The following is a 20,795-nucleotide window of genomic DNA, read 5'->3' as shown; positions in this document are numbered from 1 at the left end:
TCTACCGTCCTTCGACATCAAAAAGTCGATGTTCAGGGCGGGACGGGGGCAAGCATGTACTCCTCCAAACTGTGGTAACACCCGATCAACCTGGTGCCACTCAACCACGGCAAAATATATCAACGAGGTGACGGAACGCCATAAAGCCATATGACGAGGCTCCAGCACCTCCGGATGGACCACCTGAACGACCTCTGGTGTGCTATATGGCATCCAGATAAACTGAAAAAAGAATCCCCAATACATTAGAAGATCTATTTAGGTATGTCTAAAATTAAATTGACTAAACATGGGACCTTAGCATACTCACATCCCTAGGTTGTAACATGTCGATCCTCAGCCGGGTCATTTGAACCCGAGGTCCCTTCTCGCTAACGCCAGGATTGTAACCTGACCACCTGAAAAGGACGTTAATTTATGAAGTAAATCATTAATGTAACGAGGTAGAATAACAATTATAGGCGATAACTTAAATTCATAGAATAATTAAACATAATATAATGACATAGTCGTACCTGGATGCCAGGGGCCAGCTAAACGAATCAAACCCATGAGGCCGAAATCTAGGAAAACGCCAAAATATCCAGGACTGAAGTAACTGTAACGGCCCAGCTAACTTCACGACATGTTTGTTGGCCACTCGGCACATACACCGGTATAGCCATGCAAGCGCCGCCGACCCCAACTGTAGCCACCCATCTCTTCAAGCCTAACCACGTACGGTAGCCATCTGATGTGAATACGATTGCCGGACTTGTCGGCAAAAAGCTGGGTGCCAAACAACATCATGATATAAACACGGGCAAAGCGCCTAACTGTCTCCTCGTCGGCCCACTCAGGGCACTCTCCGAAGGTCTCCTGGAACCAGCTGCAGTTCACTGCGAACTTTTGAATTTGGCTCGAGGGGTTACACACTAAACAACTCCTGGAACCACTGCCAAGCTGGCCGACCACCCTGTATGTATACATGGAAATCCGTAAGGCAGCCACTCACGTAATGTCCGTCCATTGGCAACCCCAAATGGTATGATACGTCCTGAAGTGTGATCGTGCACTCTCCGAACGGCATATGGAAAGTGTGCGTCTCCGGACGCCACCGCTCGACGAATGCACTCACAAGTGGCTCGTCTAATCGGAACCATATGTCGTTCAATCTCGCAAGATGGTATAATCCGGCCATCTGCAAGTACGGAACGTACCGCTCATCCAGTCGCATTTCCTGCTGCCGCCGCATACTCGATATGCAGCGCTGGGGCTGCGAAATAAAAGGACCGCATGATTAGAAAAAATTAAAAACTAGTCTTAAATCTGCATCCATTCACAAGTAGTATTTTAGCAACTTCGTGATGTACACATTCATGAACTGAAGTTTTTTAATAATATGGGCTGAAATTGTAATTATATTTTACACTTAAAAAACCCTATACTTTAATTAGCAACTACCATAACCACCTACGTAAACTGCTAACAAAAACCATCAACAAAACCACTCAAATTAACAATTACCATAATCACCTACGTAAACCGCTAACAAAAACCATCAACAAAACCACTCAAATTAACAATTACCATAACCACCTACGTAAACCGCTAATAAAAACCATCAACAAGTTCACATAGAAAACCACTATGTTAAACAGCATGCAAAACCACTTATGTAAACCACTAGCAATACCACTTTAATAAACCACTAAAATACATATACGAAAACCACTGTACATATACGACTATTAAAAACCACTAAACATATACCACTATTAAAAACCACTAAACATATACCACTATTAAAAACCACTAACCTCGTCGTTGATCACCCCGGCGATGTGAGCGACTCCATCCAAACGATACAGCCTTCCCGGATCGTCCCCCATCGCGTTAATCTGCCTCTTGAGTCTTTGTCAAACAGATTCTGCGTCGTTTTCTCTGGGATTTGGTGGGGTATGAGGAAGTGAAACTGAATCGAATGAGCTTGGTTCGAACTCCTTATATAGGCAACTTACTAGTAATTCGAATCAAGTTAATTTGAACTACCTTTAGAAACCAACAATGAATAATTCGAATCCATATGATTCGAACTCCCTTGAGTCACGTTTGCCTACTAATTCGAAACGACTCAATTCGATTTAGCCTTTACTAATTCGAATCTACTTGATTTGAATTACATGCAACTCATCCCAATGGTAATTCGAATCATGTTGTTTCGATTTACTTGCATTTGCAGTTCGAATCAACTTGATTCGAATTATATATATTTGCTCGTTGGTGGATTGTTGAAAAAATTTTTGTTTTGACTGATTTGGGTAATAAAGATCTCCCATTGGTTTATTTAGGTTTTTTACCCTAAACGAAATATGTGTATTTTTACAAATTTCATATATCTTATTTATAATATAAACAAGATATAAATAATATTAATTCGTTTATATGATAAATAAAATAAATAAATAAAATAAAAATTAATAAATATATTATAAATTTTTTATATTCATAAATAAAATATTTAAATTATTTATTAAAGAAAAACAATATATAGTTGGGTGATGAAAGATGACACGATTTGGATTGCTTTAGATGTTCCCTAGTACTGTGGTCTGTGTACTCTACTGTACAGCATCCTTGTATTGTACGGCAAAAAGTATAAGACAACAGAACATGATGCTTGCGTGGAGCAATCAACATAGATTTTGTAGCATAGATATAATTTCATTTCAAATTTTAGTTTTGGACTATCTACTTAAATAAAATAATTAGAACAAATATTTATTCAAATATAAATATACAATAATTAAAAATTGGTTAAGTACTTGTCTTATTTATATTTTATGTAGATAGTAAAATTTTTGTCATTTTTTATAAATACATATAAATGATGAAATCTTTTTCACAATTTACGAAGACAAAAATATATACATAAAATGTGGATTTTTTTTAATTTATAAATAACAAAAATTTATATATAAATCGTAAAATTTCTTCCAAGATTTAGGAGGAGTTAGGTAAATATATCATGTACGAGATCAAATGACAAATTGCATTGTTGGATATTAAAGCAGTTAGAAATTTGGGATTGAAAGAATTTGGGAGAGAATCTGACGACAGCGATATTTTGGCAGGGTGGGATCAAGAAAAATCAAAATTGTTTATAACAATTGAACAACGTTGTTCACATGGCTGGAAGTATTAATAAAGAGGTTAATTCTTTATGTGTTGTTTTTTTTAGGTGTTAATTATTTTTTCGTTCATATTATATGTAACTTTGATGTGTAGTTAGGATATTTTTATACATAATTTAAAGATGTTGGTGAGCTATATATTAAAATCTGATTGGTATAACATGTTAATTTTTTTGTTAACTTATATATTAGTCTTTTTTTTGTAAAATTTTTTAATTTATAAAAAATTAAATAAGCATTAACTGATTTATATGTTAAAATTTTATTAGTATCAAATTAATTTTTTGTTAATTTATGTGTTACAATGTTATCTGTGCTTTGTTTAATTTATAAATAATTTATAATGTAGTGATTTGTATATTAAAATTTGATTAGCATCGAATAAAGTTTTTTATTAATTAATGCGTTAGAATTTTATCTGTCAATCATTTAATTTATAAATAATTTAGAGTTTAATGATTTATCTATTAAAATTTGATTAGAACCGAATTGATTTTTTTTGTTAACTATGTGTTAGACTTTTATCTGTGACTTTTTTTTAATTTATAAATAATTTATATGGTAGAGATTTGTATGTTAAAATTTGATTAGTTTCGAATTAATTTTTTATGTTACTATTGTGTTAGACTTTTATCTGTCGGTTATTTAATTTATAAATAATAAATAGTTTACTGATTTATCCGATAATATTTGATTAGAACCATATTATTTTGTTTTACATGATGCAGCCGACTAGGTGTATTTATAGTGTTAGGAGATCAGACAACATAATATGTCTCTACATGATCGAATTAGACCTTATTTAAAAAGTAAAAACTGTGGACTTGTATCACTTTGTTAGATTGAACAGTCATTAGTTCTAAAGGGATGAACCTCTGCTGAGCGCATTTATTGAGAGGTGGTGTCCTGAGACGCACACCTTCCACATGCCGTTCAGAGAATGCACCATCACGTTGCAAGACGTGGTATATTAAATGGGGTTTCTTATTGATGGAGTGGCCGTTAGTGGGTGCCTCACTAACTTTGACTAGTTCATTCCTGACAGAAGACCAGCGTGGAAGTAGTTTCAAGAATTATTCAGCAAGCTACCGTTACTGAATAAAGTCAAACAGATGATGGTCCACTTCACATGGTTCCATGAGAGGTTTCAGGTTCTCTCAGCCGATACGAGTGAGGAGACAGTGCGTATATATGCACGTGCTTACATTATGATATTACTGTCTACTCAACTTTTTGGTGACAAAAATGGGAACCGAGTTCATCTTCGATGTTTTCGTTTGTGGCGAGACTTGACGGATTGGGAAAATACAGCTGGAAATTCAGCTGCACTAGCCTGGTTGTATAGATACATGTGTCGAGTGTCCAATAGAAATGTCATTAACTTAGCCTGACTCCTTCAACTACTACAGTCCTAAATTTTTTGACAGTTCTCTACGCTGAGCCCAAGTAGTTTTGACACATTTGAATTTTCGCTTGCCTCCAGGTATTGATTACAGTTTTTTGCGTGTTACATGTTTATTTTAATGTACTATCCTTTTTCATGCAATGCTTACAACGAAAATTGTAAGTGGACGACATATCTACCGACCTTCAATGTTAGGGAGCAAAGAGTGGTATCAACACGTCGTTCTTTAGACAGATTGCGTGATCGAGACGTAAATTGTTTAATTATTGCTTTTTGTTGGATTCGCAGTTGACATCAAGCATCTTTTTATGGTGTTATCTAAGTTTAGCTTGTCTTTTACACTAGTTGATACAACTATAATAATAGAGATCTTATAAAATAATTTTTTAATCCACTTGGTCTGAAATATCTCAAGGGTTCTTTGTCAGTAAACTTTACACCCTCAAAAATTTTTTATCCGTGAACTTCGCACTCAGAGACAGATTCAAGGGGGCCTAAGGTGGCCATGGTCCTCCCAATTTTTTTAAAAAAAATTAATATTATTAGTTTATTATTATTATATAATTAATATATATATATATATATATTATAGATTAAATATATTTTAGTATATTATATACTAAAAAAATTTATATGTTAATAACTTAATATGTATAAATTATAATGTTTATTATAATATATTAGTAGAAATTAACAAATAGATTTAAAAAACCATGAAAGTGTATAAATATATAAATAATTGAAAAGTTATTAAAAAAATAGGTTTGGATTAATGTAAAAAAATAATAACTATAAATTTTTTTTTGTTTTCTTTTTATGACAACAATAACAATTGAATAGACTTTTTAAATAATAACAATTATTAAAATAAGACTTTAAAAGAAGGTGAAAGACGAATTTTTTGTAAATTATATAATTGTATATGTTAAAAAAGAGAATGTTTTAAAATTTATTTTGGATGGTAAATTAATATTTTAGTTATATGAAATATCGCAGAACAAATTTAAAAATACCAAAATCCTAAAGTATATAGTTAAATGTTGATTTTTATATATTAATTTTGATCTATATACTATAAATTATATTTTGTTAATTTTTTGTTATATTATATTTAATTTATTTTATATTTAGTTTGGCCCATCTTCTAAAATTTTTGGATCCGCCACTATTCGCACCCTGGCCTCTTTTCTTATTTTTATGATTTTTTTTAGAGTAATGCACTAGCAATAAAAAATTCTCTTCCTCACTAATCATTATAAAATGACACTCTTCTAAATATTTGGCTTCGGTTAGTATATATAGAATTGTAACTCTTCATAAACTATAGTTAGGATAAAACGGTTTATGTATTCAATTAATTTATTATAAATCGTTGAAGGAATTTCACATTTTATGCACATCGTTTTCTTTTCATAAATTGTGAAAGAAGTTTCACGGTTTATGTGTATATTAACTTGTATGTTCATAAATTGTAAGAAAAAATTCACAATTTATATGTATTTGTAAAAAATAATACAGTAGAAATTCTATGATTTTCATAAAATATAAATAGAATAAGCACCTAACCAATTTTCAATTGCTATATTTGAATAAATATTTATTCTAATTATTTTATTTAAATAATTATCTTTTAATTTTTTATAATAATTTATATTTATTTTTCACATAAAATCGTCACCTTATTTAATATTTTGCATTGGCACACAAATAAATGAATAAAATTAAATATACAAAGTGATATGCATGATACTATTTGAATAATGAAAATCACATTAAAATCTAATATACACTCAAATATATAAGTAGTATTGAAACAATATAGGAAAATTATTTCTCATATATATATATATATATATATATATATATATATATGAGTAAAACAAATTATCAATAAATATTATTACTTAATATTTAACTAATAATAATTTATATTTATATTTATACATATTTTAAACTCAAAAAATATATAATTTATATTTATATTTATTAAAATTTTGTATACATAAATTAATACAATTTATATTCATATTTTTTAAAAAATTTATATATATAAATTAATAAAATTTATTTATTAAAAAGATTTAATATTTATATTAATTAAATAATAATAAAAATTATTGGTCTCAGAAATTATATATATATATATATATATATATATATATATATATATTCTCCTCGAGATAGATTTTGCCTCTGCCATTGGCAGGGCTCGAGGTCTTACACACATTAACCATTACCATAGTAGAACTAAAATAATCCGATTTATTTGTGTCTCTAATTATTTGCAATCTTTTTTTAGAGATTGACCAGTTAAAAGCTTAGAACATGCATGTCTTGTTTGTCTAAAAAAAATCTCATCACACCTATGAAAGAATGATTCTTGTTGGTAACCATCCTTTTGTAGTTCTAGATTACCATGTCATCTTTAATAATTTCATTTTTCTTTTGAAAAAAAATTAACTACTAATTATTCTTTGGTCTGTCATGCTAAAGGTCACTCAAAAGATCTCTTGTGAAATTTGTCTTTTCTTTATTGTTATTAAGAAAACCAATCCAGTTTAGTATAAAAAATATTAGGTTATTAGAATTTATTATTTTTAATTATCAGTCTAATTATTAATTTATTAATTTAATAATATATTTTAATTTATATTTTTAAATATTAATAATTAATTAATAATAAAAAATAATAAATTTTGATGATTATCGATCATCTAACATTTTTCATTTAATATACCTAGCTAGTCTCTTATGATAACAATTGTTATATTCTAGTCCTATACTTAACTAACACCTGGGTGGGGGCACAATGAAATAAAAGATTGGAACAAATGCAAAAGGGATTATTGTTTAAATTTTTTTTTTTTTTGGATCATTTATTTAATTTAATTTCCTCCAATAGCCGATAACGCTGAGTGCACGAGATTAAAGTACTGTTAAACATCTTTGCACTGATGGACATGATGTTTTTTAGCAAAGGATTATATGAAACTCTCTATGAGAAAAAGGAATAATAATAATAAGAAGCATTATCTATCAAACGTGATTAAGTTGTAACCATAAGCTACTAATTAAATTAATGAAGGTGAATTTTATGGTGTCTTTTATTGTTGTGCTTAAATTGTTTAATTTGTTTTTATAGGTAAAAAATAAAATGTATAAAATAAAAATAAAATAGTTAAAATTTATTAAATATTATTTCTTTGTTTTTTTTAGTAAGTTAGACATCATAACTTAGGCACCATAGCATTCACCATTAATAAAAGTCTATAGACACTAAAAAGTAGGGTTGCACCTATGACAGTGGATTATTTTGAGTGGAAAAAAAATTAGATGATGTGCAGTGTTTAATTTAATTATTTATTATTTTCTTTTTTATTTATTTTTAGTCCACTTATAGAATCAAAAGTGAGAGATAAATTTTGTCAAGTATTAAAAAAATTGGAGATAATCCATTTCCTTGCACCTAGTAAGTGATTTTTTCATTTATGTCTTAAAAAATGACGGAAAAAAAATCGTTTTGAACTTCAAGTTGTATTTAATACATTATTTAAGATATAAAATACGAAACAATATATAAGAAAATAATTAAAATAAATTTGGTATTAAATAAAGATATTTTTGTATTTATAATACTTTAATACTTTATTTTGTCCAAAAACAATAATCAAATGGATCGATAAGAGTATAATGAGTTTACACTCTTTTTTTATTATTCTCAAAGAAAAAAATTTTCTTTTAATCAAACATATGTGAATTTAATCGTAAATTTTTGTTTGTCTTAATCCATTCTTAGAAAATCAAAAAAATTCTTTTCAATTAAATTTGAATTTGTTCGTTTTGAATCGAACCTTTTCTATTGTATTTTACTTATTTAGAAAGGTCTAATAATTGGGTTTAGAAATTAAGATTATATGGTAGAAATTTGTATAATATTTTATGTATGTAGCAATTCATTAATTATTGTAAATATTTAAAAAAATTCAGATATACAATAAAATAGTCTTTATTTTATCATATTAAAAAATACCGCAGAAAAAAAAAGTAATAAATAAAATAAAATAAAAAACTTTAATTTCATATGCATGTATCTTTTTCAAAAGAAAAAAAGAAAGAAAGAAAGAAAATGAAATGATGGATCCAACGAGTTTTTCATGGGTTCTTTGATAGTGTTCATGGGGCATGCACTAAATCAAAATCTTTCCAAATTTTGAGTTGCAGCGTAGTGGGCTCCTCTTGAAGCAATTTGCCAAATTGTGTATGGTGCAGTCTCACTTCTATGAGAACCTCATTCATTAGTACACTGCACACTTAAAATTAATACTCTAGCTACCACGTAATAATTATTATTCAAAATCTTTTTTCATATACTCCAAAATATATTCACTTACTTCAAATTTATACCCTCACTCTCATAATTTATACAAAAATATTATGAAAATATATCAAATTAGTTACTAAATTAACTATTATATATATACATACACACATCATTTATGCAAAAATATTAATTTATATTTCATACAATTTTTATGTATATTTTATATTCTAATATTTAATTTATATGAGATTATTTTAATAATTAATTTTTAGTATATATATATATATGCTAAGTAAATAACTTAAAATGTTTTTAAAATACACACTATATTTATGCTAAGTATAGTATGTACTTATACTTAGCATAATATATATAGGAATTGGTATTGTTTATATAAAAATGTTCTTGCATAAAAATGATAATTAAAATAAATAAGCTAATGGAATATATGAGAAGTTGAGAGAAATTTTTAATTTTAATATGGAGAGAAGATTGATGTATAGCAGAATTCTGAAGGTATATGATGTTTTATCAGGGTATGAGGATTGTGCAAAATAAATTGGACCGTTCGATTGGAGGTACTGAAAATTCTAGGTCCGATTTGTATACTGACAGAAAATTTTGGGTCCGATTTTTATACTGACAGAAAATTTTGGGTCTGATTTTAAAAAATTTTGGGTCCGATTTGTGTACTAACAAAAAACTTTGAGTCTAATTTCAAAAAATCATAGGTTCGATTTGTGTCTTTCTCTGCAATGAAATCAGACAGTCCAATTTTTTTCTACTAAAACAAAAAATTAAAAACCATCATAATTGTGTGTATCTCTCCAATATTCCATAATTTAGTATAACTCACATGTCAATCTCATATAAAAAAAAAATTAGCCAAGTTGAGAACCTTTTAGAGTGTTAATTGTTACATAAAAGATTTGGACGTGATATGAGTAATTGACTAGTGTGAAGGGAATGTATGCGCATGCAAGGAAGTGAGTATGGCGGCTAAGGGGGGCTTGGTCCTTCCTTAAGGTAGGGGGGGGGGGGGGGGGGGGTGAGTGGGGACTCAATGTCCCTCAAATCAAATAAATCTCATTCATTACCACTTCAAACAAAGATGGGGTCCCTTTTGTGCTATCAAGTTGGGACACATTTAGTGGGACCAATCATGGCTTTTTGGGCTTTCCATTATTATTACTTCTTCTACTTCTATTTCTACTATCAATTGAGCCTTGCCTTGGTTGGAGAATGATATCAAGAAAGTTAGCCTTGCCTTCTACAGAGTTTAGAAAGGTGATGCTACTTTTAGTGGGGTAGTCATATAACTTTAGGATTAATTAAGGTGCACCTCTCAATTAATATTAAGTTTAATTATTTGTTTGTTTTTTATAATTTTATTAAATTTATAATTATTTTTTTATATATTTTTTAATTGAGTCTTTATATTATTTTTTATAAATAAAGTATAAAAGAATAACGTTTTTCCTGAATAACGTAAATAATAAATTAAAAAAAAAAGTTGTTTTTAATTTTAAAATTCAAATTTTGAATTAATTAGGTTTATTCATGTTCAGTGAATTTGAGAATTCGAATTTTGTCTTGTGCATGGAACAATTCATTGGTCAACGGTAAATCCTTAAATGAAGCTCAGTATCGCCAGCGGATTAGTTTTTGGCCTACTGAGTTGGGAAATACTATGAGAAACCAAAATGTTTAATGAACTTAGGATGTAGCCCATTGTTTACATTGTTCACAATTTCCAATGTCTACTACCTAACAGAATTGTTTTTATAATTAAGTCATTCCCAACATAAAAAATATTAGAATTAACTAAATATTTTTTTACAAATTAAAAATATTCATCATTCAAAATCTAACTAAATCTAGTGTATATATTTTAGAAAAAAAATATTTTGTTAATTTGAATATTTTTTATATAAATAATCTAATTACAAAATTAAAAATAATATAAAATTTTAATTAAAAAATATAAAAATTTAATTAAAAATTTAATAAAATTATAAGGATTAATAGAGTAATTATACTATAATATTATTATTACTACTTGAATATTTCAAATGTTTAACGTATTTTTTTAAACATATATTGATCTTGTCTCTTGAAATTGTATCGAAGATGGGTAGTTTTATTGAATGAGACATTTGAAGCAAAGTAGGTTGACCAATATATATATTATTTTGATGGATATATTAATAGGGGGCAATTTACATAAATAAATATAGTGGGAGAATTATTTACGTAAATGTGCAAATCTGTTTGTTGTTACGATTTTGTGCAAAAATGAATATTATGTAAATCGTGGCAACCCACCACGATTTCAAAACAAACATAAACCGTGGGAGGTCACCACGGATTATGAAGAAATTGGTTTGCATGTAAACCGTGGGAGGTCACCACGGTTTACGTAGGAAAATGGTTGTTCATAAACCGTGGGGAGTCACCACGGTTTATGTAGGTTAAAAAAACGTGGTGAAAATCTATATATATGTGGGTGATTCAAGCACCAGAAGAGATCATTCTCACAATGTCCATTATAATATAAACCATACACGAACACATGAAATACTCTGAATCAGGCACGCACTACATAGTCAAAAGATAAATATTATTTAACAGTAAGTCTGAAATACATAAACACTAACAGTTGTGCACATTTACTGTTAGTGTTTATGTAATATGCATGATTGTTAGATCACCATGTGTTCATGTATGGTTTACATTATAATGCACATTATTAAAGATATAGAAAGAGGTTTAATGAAACTGATAATTTAAAAGGAGGTTATTACACTAAGATTTCGTTGTTGATGAAACACGTTGAAAGTGACATATTTAACCAACGACGCATTACTAACATTACTTAGAGCAAGAAACAAATAAAACAGCATAGACGAGCGTTACACAACATGAGATCTAAGCATCCCCTCCACCAGTTTGTGATCGCTGCTGACAGTTCCTTCGCATATGCCCAGGCTGACGGCATAACCCACAACGCTTCGGCTGATTATGTTGAGACTGATCCATGCTTCCTCGGATCCTGGTTGACTTTGGACGACCTTCCTTTGCACGCCGCAGATTAGGATCAGGAATAACAGTTGGGCCACCATATGGAGGCCACAGGCCTTCAGGAATAGGTGGGAGAAACCCATGATTGTAAACGTTGAACACCTCAGTCATACGATACACCTCATGAACATATGACGCCCAGTTTAGCCGGGAGTAGGCGCAACAGGCAATGGCGTGGCAACATGGATAATGCAGCGCCTGGAAGTGCCCACAGTCGCATCGGTGATCTTTAAGGAAAACTCTATAGCTACCAAGAGAGAACGTCCCCGTTGGTGTTGTCTCTGCCACGGTGTACTCTAGTTGATGCCTGTCGTATAAGGTCACAGTAAAGCACCTGGAGTCTCTAAGGTTCCGATCTATAGCCTTGACCAATGCCTGACAGAATTCATGGCCGGCTCCGAGTTGTGCCTCTGCTGTCTGTCCCCGGACTACAAATAGCTGAGCAAGCCTCCCGTAGGTTGACTTAACCAATGATGTGACAGGGAGGTTGCGAGTTCCCTTTAGCACGGAGTTCACACATTCACTGATGTTTGTGGTCATGTGCCCGAACCGTCGACCAGCATCCTCATGTTGGGTCCATTTGTCATACTCCATACGGTTGGCCCAGTCACACATTGCTGGATTCTCAGTCCGCATGATGTCGAACCAGTAGTAAAACTCACCCTCAGTCTTGGCGTAGGCAGCATTGACCAGTAACCTCCTTGAGTCCTTACCTTTGAACGTTAGGGCGAAATTGGCGGTCACATGCCTTATACAGTAGGCCCGGAATGCACGAGGAGGCAGCCATCCATTCTCAGGTGCCTCAAGGGCCGCCTTGATCCCATTATGCCTGTCTGAGATAACAAGGATACCCTCCTGAGGAGTCACATGCTCTCGTAGGTTTGACAAGAAGAATGACCACGACTCTGCATTTTCCCCCTCTACAAGGGCGAATGCTATCGGGAGGATGTTCGAGTTTCCATCCTGAGCTATAGCCAACAGGAGCGTCCCTCCATACTTCCCATACAAGTGGGTACCATCAATACTGACGAGTGGCTTGCAATGCCGGAAAGCCTCGATACAGGGTGGAAATGTCCAGAAAAGTCGGTGAAAGTACACCCTCGACTCATCTACAGCACCACCAATCTGAACCGGAGACGTCTTCAGCACCGTGATTGTTCCCGGCATTGTTGCCTGGATCCCTAGCATCCAACGGGGCAGTTCCGCGTAAGACTCTTCCCAATCTCCATATATTTCTACCACAGCCTTCTGCTTAGCCAACCAGACCTTCCTGTAACTAGGCCTGAAACCGTAATCAGCTTCTGTCGCTTGTTGAAGTACCTTTACCGTAACCGCAACATCCGCCCTAACCATAGGAAGAATCCTCGCACATATAACGTTATAATCCAGCTGACGGTGATCACTTGAAATAGAAGTTGCGAGGCACGTGTGTGGCCCGTTGTACCTCCTAACCTCCCAAGTTCCCTTCCGTGCACGAAGCGCTACACGAATCAACCAAGTGCAACCCTTGCCGAATTCCTTGCATTTTCCATGATACTTCAAATGATCCGATTCGATGACTCTGTACTCAACACCTCGCCGGATGCTATAGTCCTTCACACTGAGCACAGCTTCATCTTTACTCTGGAAAGATTGCCCAATCTCAAATTCTGTAGAAGATCTACCCACTCTGTTACCACTGTCTTCCTGTTGACCAAGAGCTTCCAAGTTTAGTGTCGAGAAGTGTGGAGGGTATTGATGAGAACCAGAACTTGAAGGCCGATGTTGCGCATCTGGATCGCCGCCTGTGTTTTCGTCGCTGTCACCATCGATATCAACAGGCTCCTCTTCAGATTCATCGTCACGCATTGCATTCTCTATATGATCAGGTCCACCAAAGTCTTCGACATAAGGCACGAGGCCACCACCGGTGCCCACGACGTTGGGAGGCTCAATGACTGCTGCATGCTCCAAGGGGACAGAACCAACAACCTCCGTTTGTTGTAAGTCAGCCGCAAAAGAAGGAGATTGAACCGGCGGAAGATGCGGTCTGACCGGAGGCATCGAACTAGATGCACCACCAGCGGATGCTACGCAAGGAACTGGAGCGGATGCCCCAGAACTATCGACACCAACCTCCAACTTCGCAAACAACTCATGGATTCTGATCTCCGGAAAACTCCTTACACAGTAGAAGAGAACCCTAATATCTTCATCAGACTTAACCGCAAAGGTTTCGTACTGAACACCGGTCGAGACAACCGCCATTGGAATCTTGTAGAATAGTTTCTTCACCCACTTGGAACCCAACACGCCAAGCTTCTCCAAGATGCTGTTCTTCAACTCCGACAAACTCATAGACGAACTAATAAACATACTTAGTGGTTCTCTGTCGGTGAACTTCACACCATGGCTTTTGCTTTTTTTAATTTTTCCAGAGCAATGCACCAGAGCAAGAAAGCTCTCTTCCTCACTAGCCATTGTGAGAATGATCTCTTCCGGTGCTTGAATCACCCACATATATATAGATTTTCCGTCAGAATAAACCGTGGCAAGCCACCACGTTTTTTTAACCTACATAAACCGTGGTGACTCCCCACGGTTTATGAACAACCATTTTCCTACGTAAACCGTGGTGACCTCCCACGGTTTACATGCAAACCAATTTCTTCATAATCCGTGGTGACCTCCCACGGTTTATGTTTGTTTTGAAACCGTGGTGGGTTGCCACGGTTTACATAATATTCATTTTTGCACAAAATCGTAACAACAAACAGATTTGCACATTTACGTAAATAATTCTCCCACTTTATTTATTTATGTAAATTGCCCTATTAATAGTGACTGTATATTGCAATGAGAATATATATTTTGGTGTGTGGTTGAAGAATAAATTGCATTGCTTGAAGAGAGTGAGTTTGGTGGGTGCGCGTGCATGATAATGGTGGATGCCAGCCACAACAATAACATTTATTGATGACGCCATACCATTTTGCATCAAACTGCAAAATCTTCATTCTGAACTCACATTTTTTCATCATTGCATTCACTTCTTCCTTCCATTATTATTTACCATTTACTTTTTTACTATATATATCCCAGCCACCCAGTTTTTATATGAGTTTAATTTTTATTCAACGATAATATAAAACGTTTTACACAGTCATATAATTATATCTATTTTTTAAATAATTATTCACGTAATTAATATAAAAAAATATTTTTATTGATATAGCGTTACGTAATTAAATGCATGTATAAAATTGTTCTACACTCATAATGCATCAAAAAAAATTTATATTTAAAGAAATTTATATTGCCTTCTACCAATGTGTCACTATTTTTAAAATTTATTACTAAAATATTATTATTTTAAAATTATTTATTTAGATGTCACTATTTTTTTTTTAAATTAAAAGTGAGATTTAAACTCGCGACCTCAAGTGAGTATAAAAACATTATACCATTTGAGTTATTGTTCGTTTTGAGTAATTACCCGTTGGCTAAATGTGACCATTTTACTATAATGACATCTATTAATTTTATTTAGTATGCTGATTAGGAGGTACTTATGCAGTGTGCGTTTCTCATAGGTTTGCAGCTTGGCTTATATTTGGCTTGACTTGGCCTGTCTTATTATAAAATAGGCACATACTCAAATTCTTATAAAAGCCTTATTACGTTAATAGGCCAGATTCAGGCTCACTAATTAGTCTTATTGACCTGTCAGGCCTGCCTGGCCTGTTAATATATAATTACATATATAAATAATTTTTTTATTATTGACAGAATTATGAGATATTTTACCTTTATTATATTTAATTATAAATAGTTTTGTATATTTTTTAAATACTTTAAAGTTTAAATTTTTTTATAAATATTAAATATGTCATATTACATATAAATATATTTTTAAAAAATAATTTTTTTATTAAATAATATTTTTATTTTTGTAAAAAAAATTATCAAACCTTTTAACAGGCTTCAAATCAGACCAGACTGAATAATAGACCAAATTTAATACTTTAAAAAAAACTTATAGCAAGCTGCAAGTCAAACTCAAACTAATTAACTATACGACAGACCAAACTTGTTAAAAATAAAGCCTGAGCTAATCTGATCTGTTTCCACCTACTTCGTCATTAAGAAAACGCTAAAATAAAAAGAATTTAGGTAAATCAACTAAAAATAACTGTCAAATCAATTACTATTTTAATTTGTATATATTTACAATCGATTTTCACATATTTTTACTATATATTTTATATAAATAACAAATTTTTTGTGTATAATATATAATATGATTAATTAATATTTTTTGTCTAAAATACTTACTAAACATAATTACCTTGTAGGTAACTTATATCAAGAGTCTCTCACAATACATAATAAAAAGGAATTAATTCAAGTTTTATCACACGTACTAACCTTCATTCTTTGGCATTTTTTGTTTGGTTCAGCACACATTATTGTACATATATATATGTATGTGGCTGTATGCCTTCTTATACTAATTGAGAGAGGAATTGAAGCTAAGCATGTGTAAGTGTAATGTTGATAATATCATATATATTAATTATTAATGTTGAGAATACTCGTAAATTGAAAGTGAAGGAGAGCAACAATATGATGAAGGAGTTAGTTTAAGATGTCGGCATAGACTTGCTACCAAAACTTGCTCTAAAAGACCATGAAACCACTAATTACTCCCTTTTACTTCAAAGTTACTGTTACTTCTATATGAAACATACATTATCATCCAAATCTACTTTATGTCCCACAATGTGTACTACTTACTAGAAATTAAAGTTACTGTATTTCACCTCATGTTTTCTCAGAAACACATTAAAATTACATAATGAACCATAATTATTATTTATACATATAATAAATATCATTGAACAACTTGATGGGTAGCATAATGAATGATATTGAAATTAATTTTAATATACTGATAATATAATATTATATAATTATTTAATTAAATTAGTGCATTTAAATAATAATTTTTTTATTGATGTGATTGACAATATATATAAGATTAGTTATTTGTATAAAATTCTTTTATACGAATAATACATACAAATTAATTTTTAATTTATAACCCAAGCTTTTTAAGACTAATCATTACTTGGAATTAGGGGAGTTAACGGGCGGATAGGAACGGATTTTTGTTTTATTCAATAGTTGAACTCTAACCCACTCTCGTAGGTACCTGTCTCATCCCTACCTGTCTCTAATTATTAAAATCTAATAAATAAAATTAAATTTTAAAATTTATATAACCATCATCACATATATAACATAAATTAAAATAAAATTTTAAATAAGAATATTATCAATAATTTTACTAATTATTTTATATATATTACATATATTATATATTAAAATTATATATTATATATATACCGAGACGGATAGAGACGAGTAGTATCTAAACCTGACCCCATCTGCCCTAAAATCGCCCCGCTAAAAACCCACTCCAAATGAGTAGGGGCGGAGTGGATATTCGCAGATTCAGATGGTGTTGCCATCCCTACTTGAAAGAGAAAGAAAATCTTTTTTCTTTTATTTTTAAATTTGGATGCTGACATGGTTAACATACAAGTCCTTGCATGCTTTGAGATAAATACATGAAACAATTTGGTAAAATAATGATAATGCCACCTTAATACATGAAACTGCATGAAGAATAAAAATGATTTGTAGTGCTTTTCATTTCACGTACGGGCCTCAGCTCCCTCATTCAAGGATATTCTCATTATTTTTCTGCCACGCCTGATTTTATTTTATTTTATTTCAATTTTAATTTTAATTTTAATTTTAATTTTAATTTCCCCTTGTAGCATTAAATTTGTTCTTCAACATGCCCATCAATATTTAATTGTTTTTTCTTTCCTCTTATTTTCAATTATGATTTAGCACTTGTTCTCTTAGAAATAGACAAAGATGTCTCCATCAATAGAGGTGTTTTTCACTTTTCCATTATGCAGTGACCATTATCAAACAAGTCCCAAGTGATTGGGCTTTTTATTATTTCTAATTTCACTTTTTGGCTACTAATTGCTTTGCTAACCTCTCTAGCTAGATAATTTTTATATTATAAATAACTCAGTATATTAATAAATTTAACTATTATTTGAATGAAAAAATATCGATTTTTTTATAATTTATATTACAATATAATCAATTATATTGTTTATAAGATCGACAATAACTTACTTTTTGTTTGAAGACATTTTAGACGAGGAATATTATATATATATTATTTTTGTGCATATATATATATTTAAAAAATTTTCACTTTTGGTATTAAAAATAATTTTAAAAGTTAGAAAAAATAAAAAATTTATTTTATATCATAATAAAAAGAGGTGTGTACATAATTTCTCATCTTAAACGTAACCTAGTAATGTAGTAGCTCTAATTAAAATGGCTTTATATATTACCTCTACACACAACTCAAAATAATTGATGTCTTGCAAAAACAAGAATAAGACACGTATATCTAGCTAGTTAGCTGGAGTTTATGATTATGTTTCTATTTTTTTTAGAATTATCATTCAAAGATGTTGTAATACGTTGAATAATTTGAGTGATGAAATCAAATTTCTTGGAATGAACAAGGCACACTCAACGGTGACCAAATCTTAATTTTTTTTGTGATTGTGAAAAGAAGTGAATGATATGGTTTGAAGTTTGGATACAATTATGTTTAGCATTTTCCATCATCAATTCAACCAATTATTCTTCTAGTCAAATTAGCCCCACACACCCTTCAAGCTAAAAACACAACAGTATATAGTAAATACTCTTAGTTAATTAGTAGCTAAAACTAACCTTGTCTAAAATATTTATATGGTCCCCGCCCTCAAACCTTTAATATCTTTGGATTATTATTATATAAGGTAAACTCTAATAATAGTCTTTTGCTTGTGAATATCAATTAATGTTCTAAGTAAGTATGTCCTCTTTCAATAATCTCATTTGGGTAAATGAAAATACGGAAAAAGCTAACTCACTGTTGTTATTCTTATTCTTAATGTAGTAATATATGAATGAAGATGCTAGGTATTTCTGTGACAAAGCAACAATGTCCATTAATTTCTGTTTTCTGTTGCTATCTCTCAAACAAGAGAAACATCATTGGTTTCCGGATATTATTAAAAAAAATAATACTAAATTATAAATGAAAAAAAATTACAAATTGACAAGAAATATGCTAATTATGGAATAGATGGAAACTCTGTTGCAGTCAGCCTTCAGGTGAAATTGATAGCTAAATATTGTTAGATGAAAATTTAGTTAAATCAGTCAAATTATCTAACGGTTCATGTGAAGTCGACTGCACTTATGAAATATTCAATGAAGTTTATTGAACGAAAAAGAGAAGAAAATAATATTGGTGCATATAATTCAGTTGATTATGGCTACAATGATGATTCTTGGTTCCAACACCCGCATGCTTTCTTGTATTCTAAACACCCCTTCACTTGTTCCTACACTCACTCTAATTCTTTTTTTCACCTATAAATCCCAACCACCCCTTAATCCATTCTCTCACTCAAAAAAAACACCATTATATTATTATTATTATTAATGGCACTGTCTGGCTTTGAAGGCTTTGAGAAACGTTTGGAGCTCCATTTCTTCGGTGACGACCCCTTCCATTATTTGGGTCTAAGAAACCTTGACTTTCATCAATGCATAAACCAAACCCTGCAAGCCGTGCAATGCACGGTGGTTTCCGCTGTGGGCAACTCCTTCTTCGACGCCTATGTCCTCTCGGAATCAAGCCTCTTCGTGTACCCAACGAAGATCATAATCAAAACATGCGGCACCACACAGCTCCTGAAATCGATTCAACCATTGATTTTCTATGCTGACACCCAACTAGGGTTGACCCTGAGGTCATGCCGTTACACGAGGGGAAGCTTCATATTCCCAAGCGCACAACCTTTCCCTCACACAAGCTTTAAGGACGAGGTGTCCTACTTGGAGGACACCCTCCCTCCAACGCTTCATAACCGTAAAGCCTCCATAATGCCCTCTAACTCCTCCTCACATGCGTGGCACGTGTTCACTGCCACGTATTACCAACAACCTCACAAGCCCTACACCTTGGAGATCTGCATGACGGATCTTGACCCGATTCTAGCCCGAAAATTCTTCCGTCCTCGTAACGACGGAAAAACCGGTGACTCCGCCGGAAAAGAAATGACGGAGTTCACCGGGATCGATCAGATCAACCAGGAGGCGCTAATTTGCGACTTCGCGTTCGATCCGTGCGGTTACTCCATGAACTCCATGCATGGGGAGTGGTACTCTACCATCCACGTCACTCCTGAAGACGGTTACAGCTACGCGAGTTTCGAGTGCGTGGGGTCCACCAATAACGGAATGGAGATAGACGTGCCTCACGTTTTCAGGAAGGTCATTCAGATTTTCCGACCGGGTACCATGTCCGTTTCGATAACCTCCGCTGGCGGCGATTTGCGGAGAACGGTGGCGAGTGCGGTGGAGGCTATGGGGTTCAAACGGAGAAGTTGCGCCATGGATGAGTTCCCTGAAGCAGGTAGCGTTGTCTTTCAAACTTTCACAGCGATTCGCCGGAAAAAGAAAGAGGTTAATTAACTTAAGAGATTAATTAGTTGAAAGAAAAATAGGGGTGGTGACGTGGCCTAATGTGATTGGTTATTATGGATGATGAATATTGTTGCGTTGACTTGTCTAGGAAGCTTTTTCTTTTTTTTTCAGGATAAATTCCTAGGTGCTAATTAGAGCAAGAAAAGAAAACTAAGGTGATGGTGTTATATTTTATTTATATTTAATTTCT

At 32.1% G+C, this 20,795-nt stretch overlaps 3 protein-coding genes across 3 annotated transcripts; 1 reads left to right on the top strand and 2 right to left on the bottom strand.

Moving 5' to 3' along the window:
* Positions 1-618: 618 nt before the first annotated feature.
* Positions 619-1,871, bottom strand: LOC130974435 (protein MAIN-LIKE 2-like). Its single transcript, XM_057899322.1, has 3 exons — positions 1,800-1,871; positions 968-1,255; positions 619-858 (listed from the first exon to the last, which is right to left on the bottom strand). The coding sequence occupies exons 1-3, from the start codon at positions 1,869-1,871 to the stop codon at positions 619-621; spliced, it is 600 nt and encodes a 199-aa protein (XP_057755305.1).
* A 9,956-nt stretch (positions 1,872-11,827) lies between these two features.
* LOC130974434 (uncharacterized) lies at positions 11,828-14,317 on the bottom strand. The gene has a single exon (XM_057899321.1). It carries the CDS (start codon positions 14,315-14,317, stop codon positions 11,828-11,830), a length of 2,490 nt encoding a protein of 829 aa, XP_057755304.1.
* A 5,222-nt stretch (positions 14,318-19,539) lies between these two features.
* LOC130976843 (S-adenosylmethionine decarboxylase proenzyme 4-like) lies at positions 19,540-20,795 on the top strand. The gene has a single exon (XM_057901779.1). It carries the CDS (start codon positions 19,559-19,561, stop codon positions 20,591-20,593), a length of 1,035 nt encoding a protein of 344 aa, XP_057757762.1. The 5' UTR covers positions 19,540-19,558; the 3' UTR covers positions 20,594-20,795.

This window comes from Arachis stenosperma, chromosome 4, assembly GCF_014773155.1.
Source record: "Arachis stenosperma cultivar V10309 chromosome 4, arast.V10309.gnm1.PFL2, whole genome shotgun sequence".
Taxonomy (NCBI): Eukaryota; Viridiplantae; Streptophyta; class Magnoliopsida; order Fabales; family Fabaceae; genus Arachis; species Arachis stenosperma.
This window is presented reverse-complemented; position numbering and strand designations above follow the sequence as displayed.

Coding starts and splice junctions, on each gene's coding strand:
- LOC130976843 (XM_057901779.1), top strand. CDS start 19,559: ATGGCACTGTCTGGCTTTGAAGGCTTTGAGAAACGTTTGGAGCTCCAT.
- LOC130974435 (XM_057899322.1), bottom strand. CDS start 1,871: ATGGGGGACGATCCGGGAAGGCTGTATCGTTTGGATGGAGTCGCTCAC. Junction 1,256..1,799: donor CCGGGGTGATCAACGACGAG/GTTAGTGGTTTT, acceptor TTTATTTCGCAG/CCCCAGCGCTGCATATCGAG. Junction 859..967: donor GCTGCCTTACGGATTTCCAT/GTATACATACAG, acceptor AGCTGGTTCCAG/GAGACCTTCGGAGAGTGCCC.
- LOC130974434 (XM_057899321.1), bottom strand. CDS start 14,317: ATGAGTTTGTCGGAGTTGAAGAACAGCATCTTGGAGAAGCTTGGCGTG.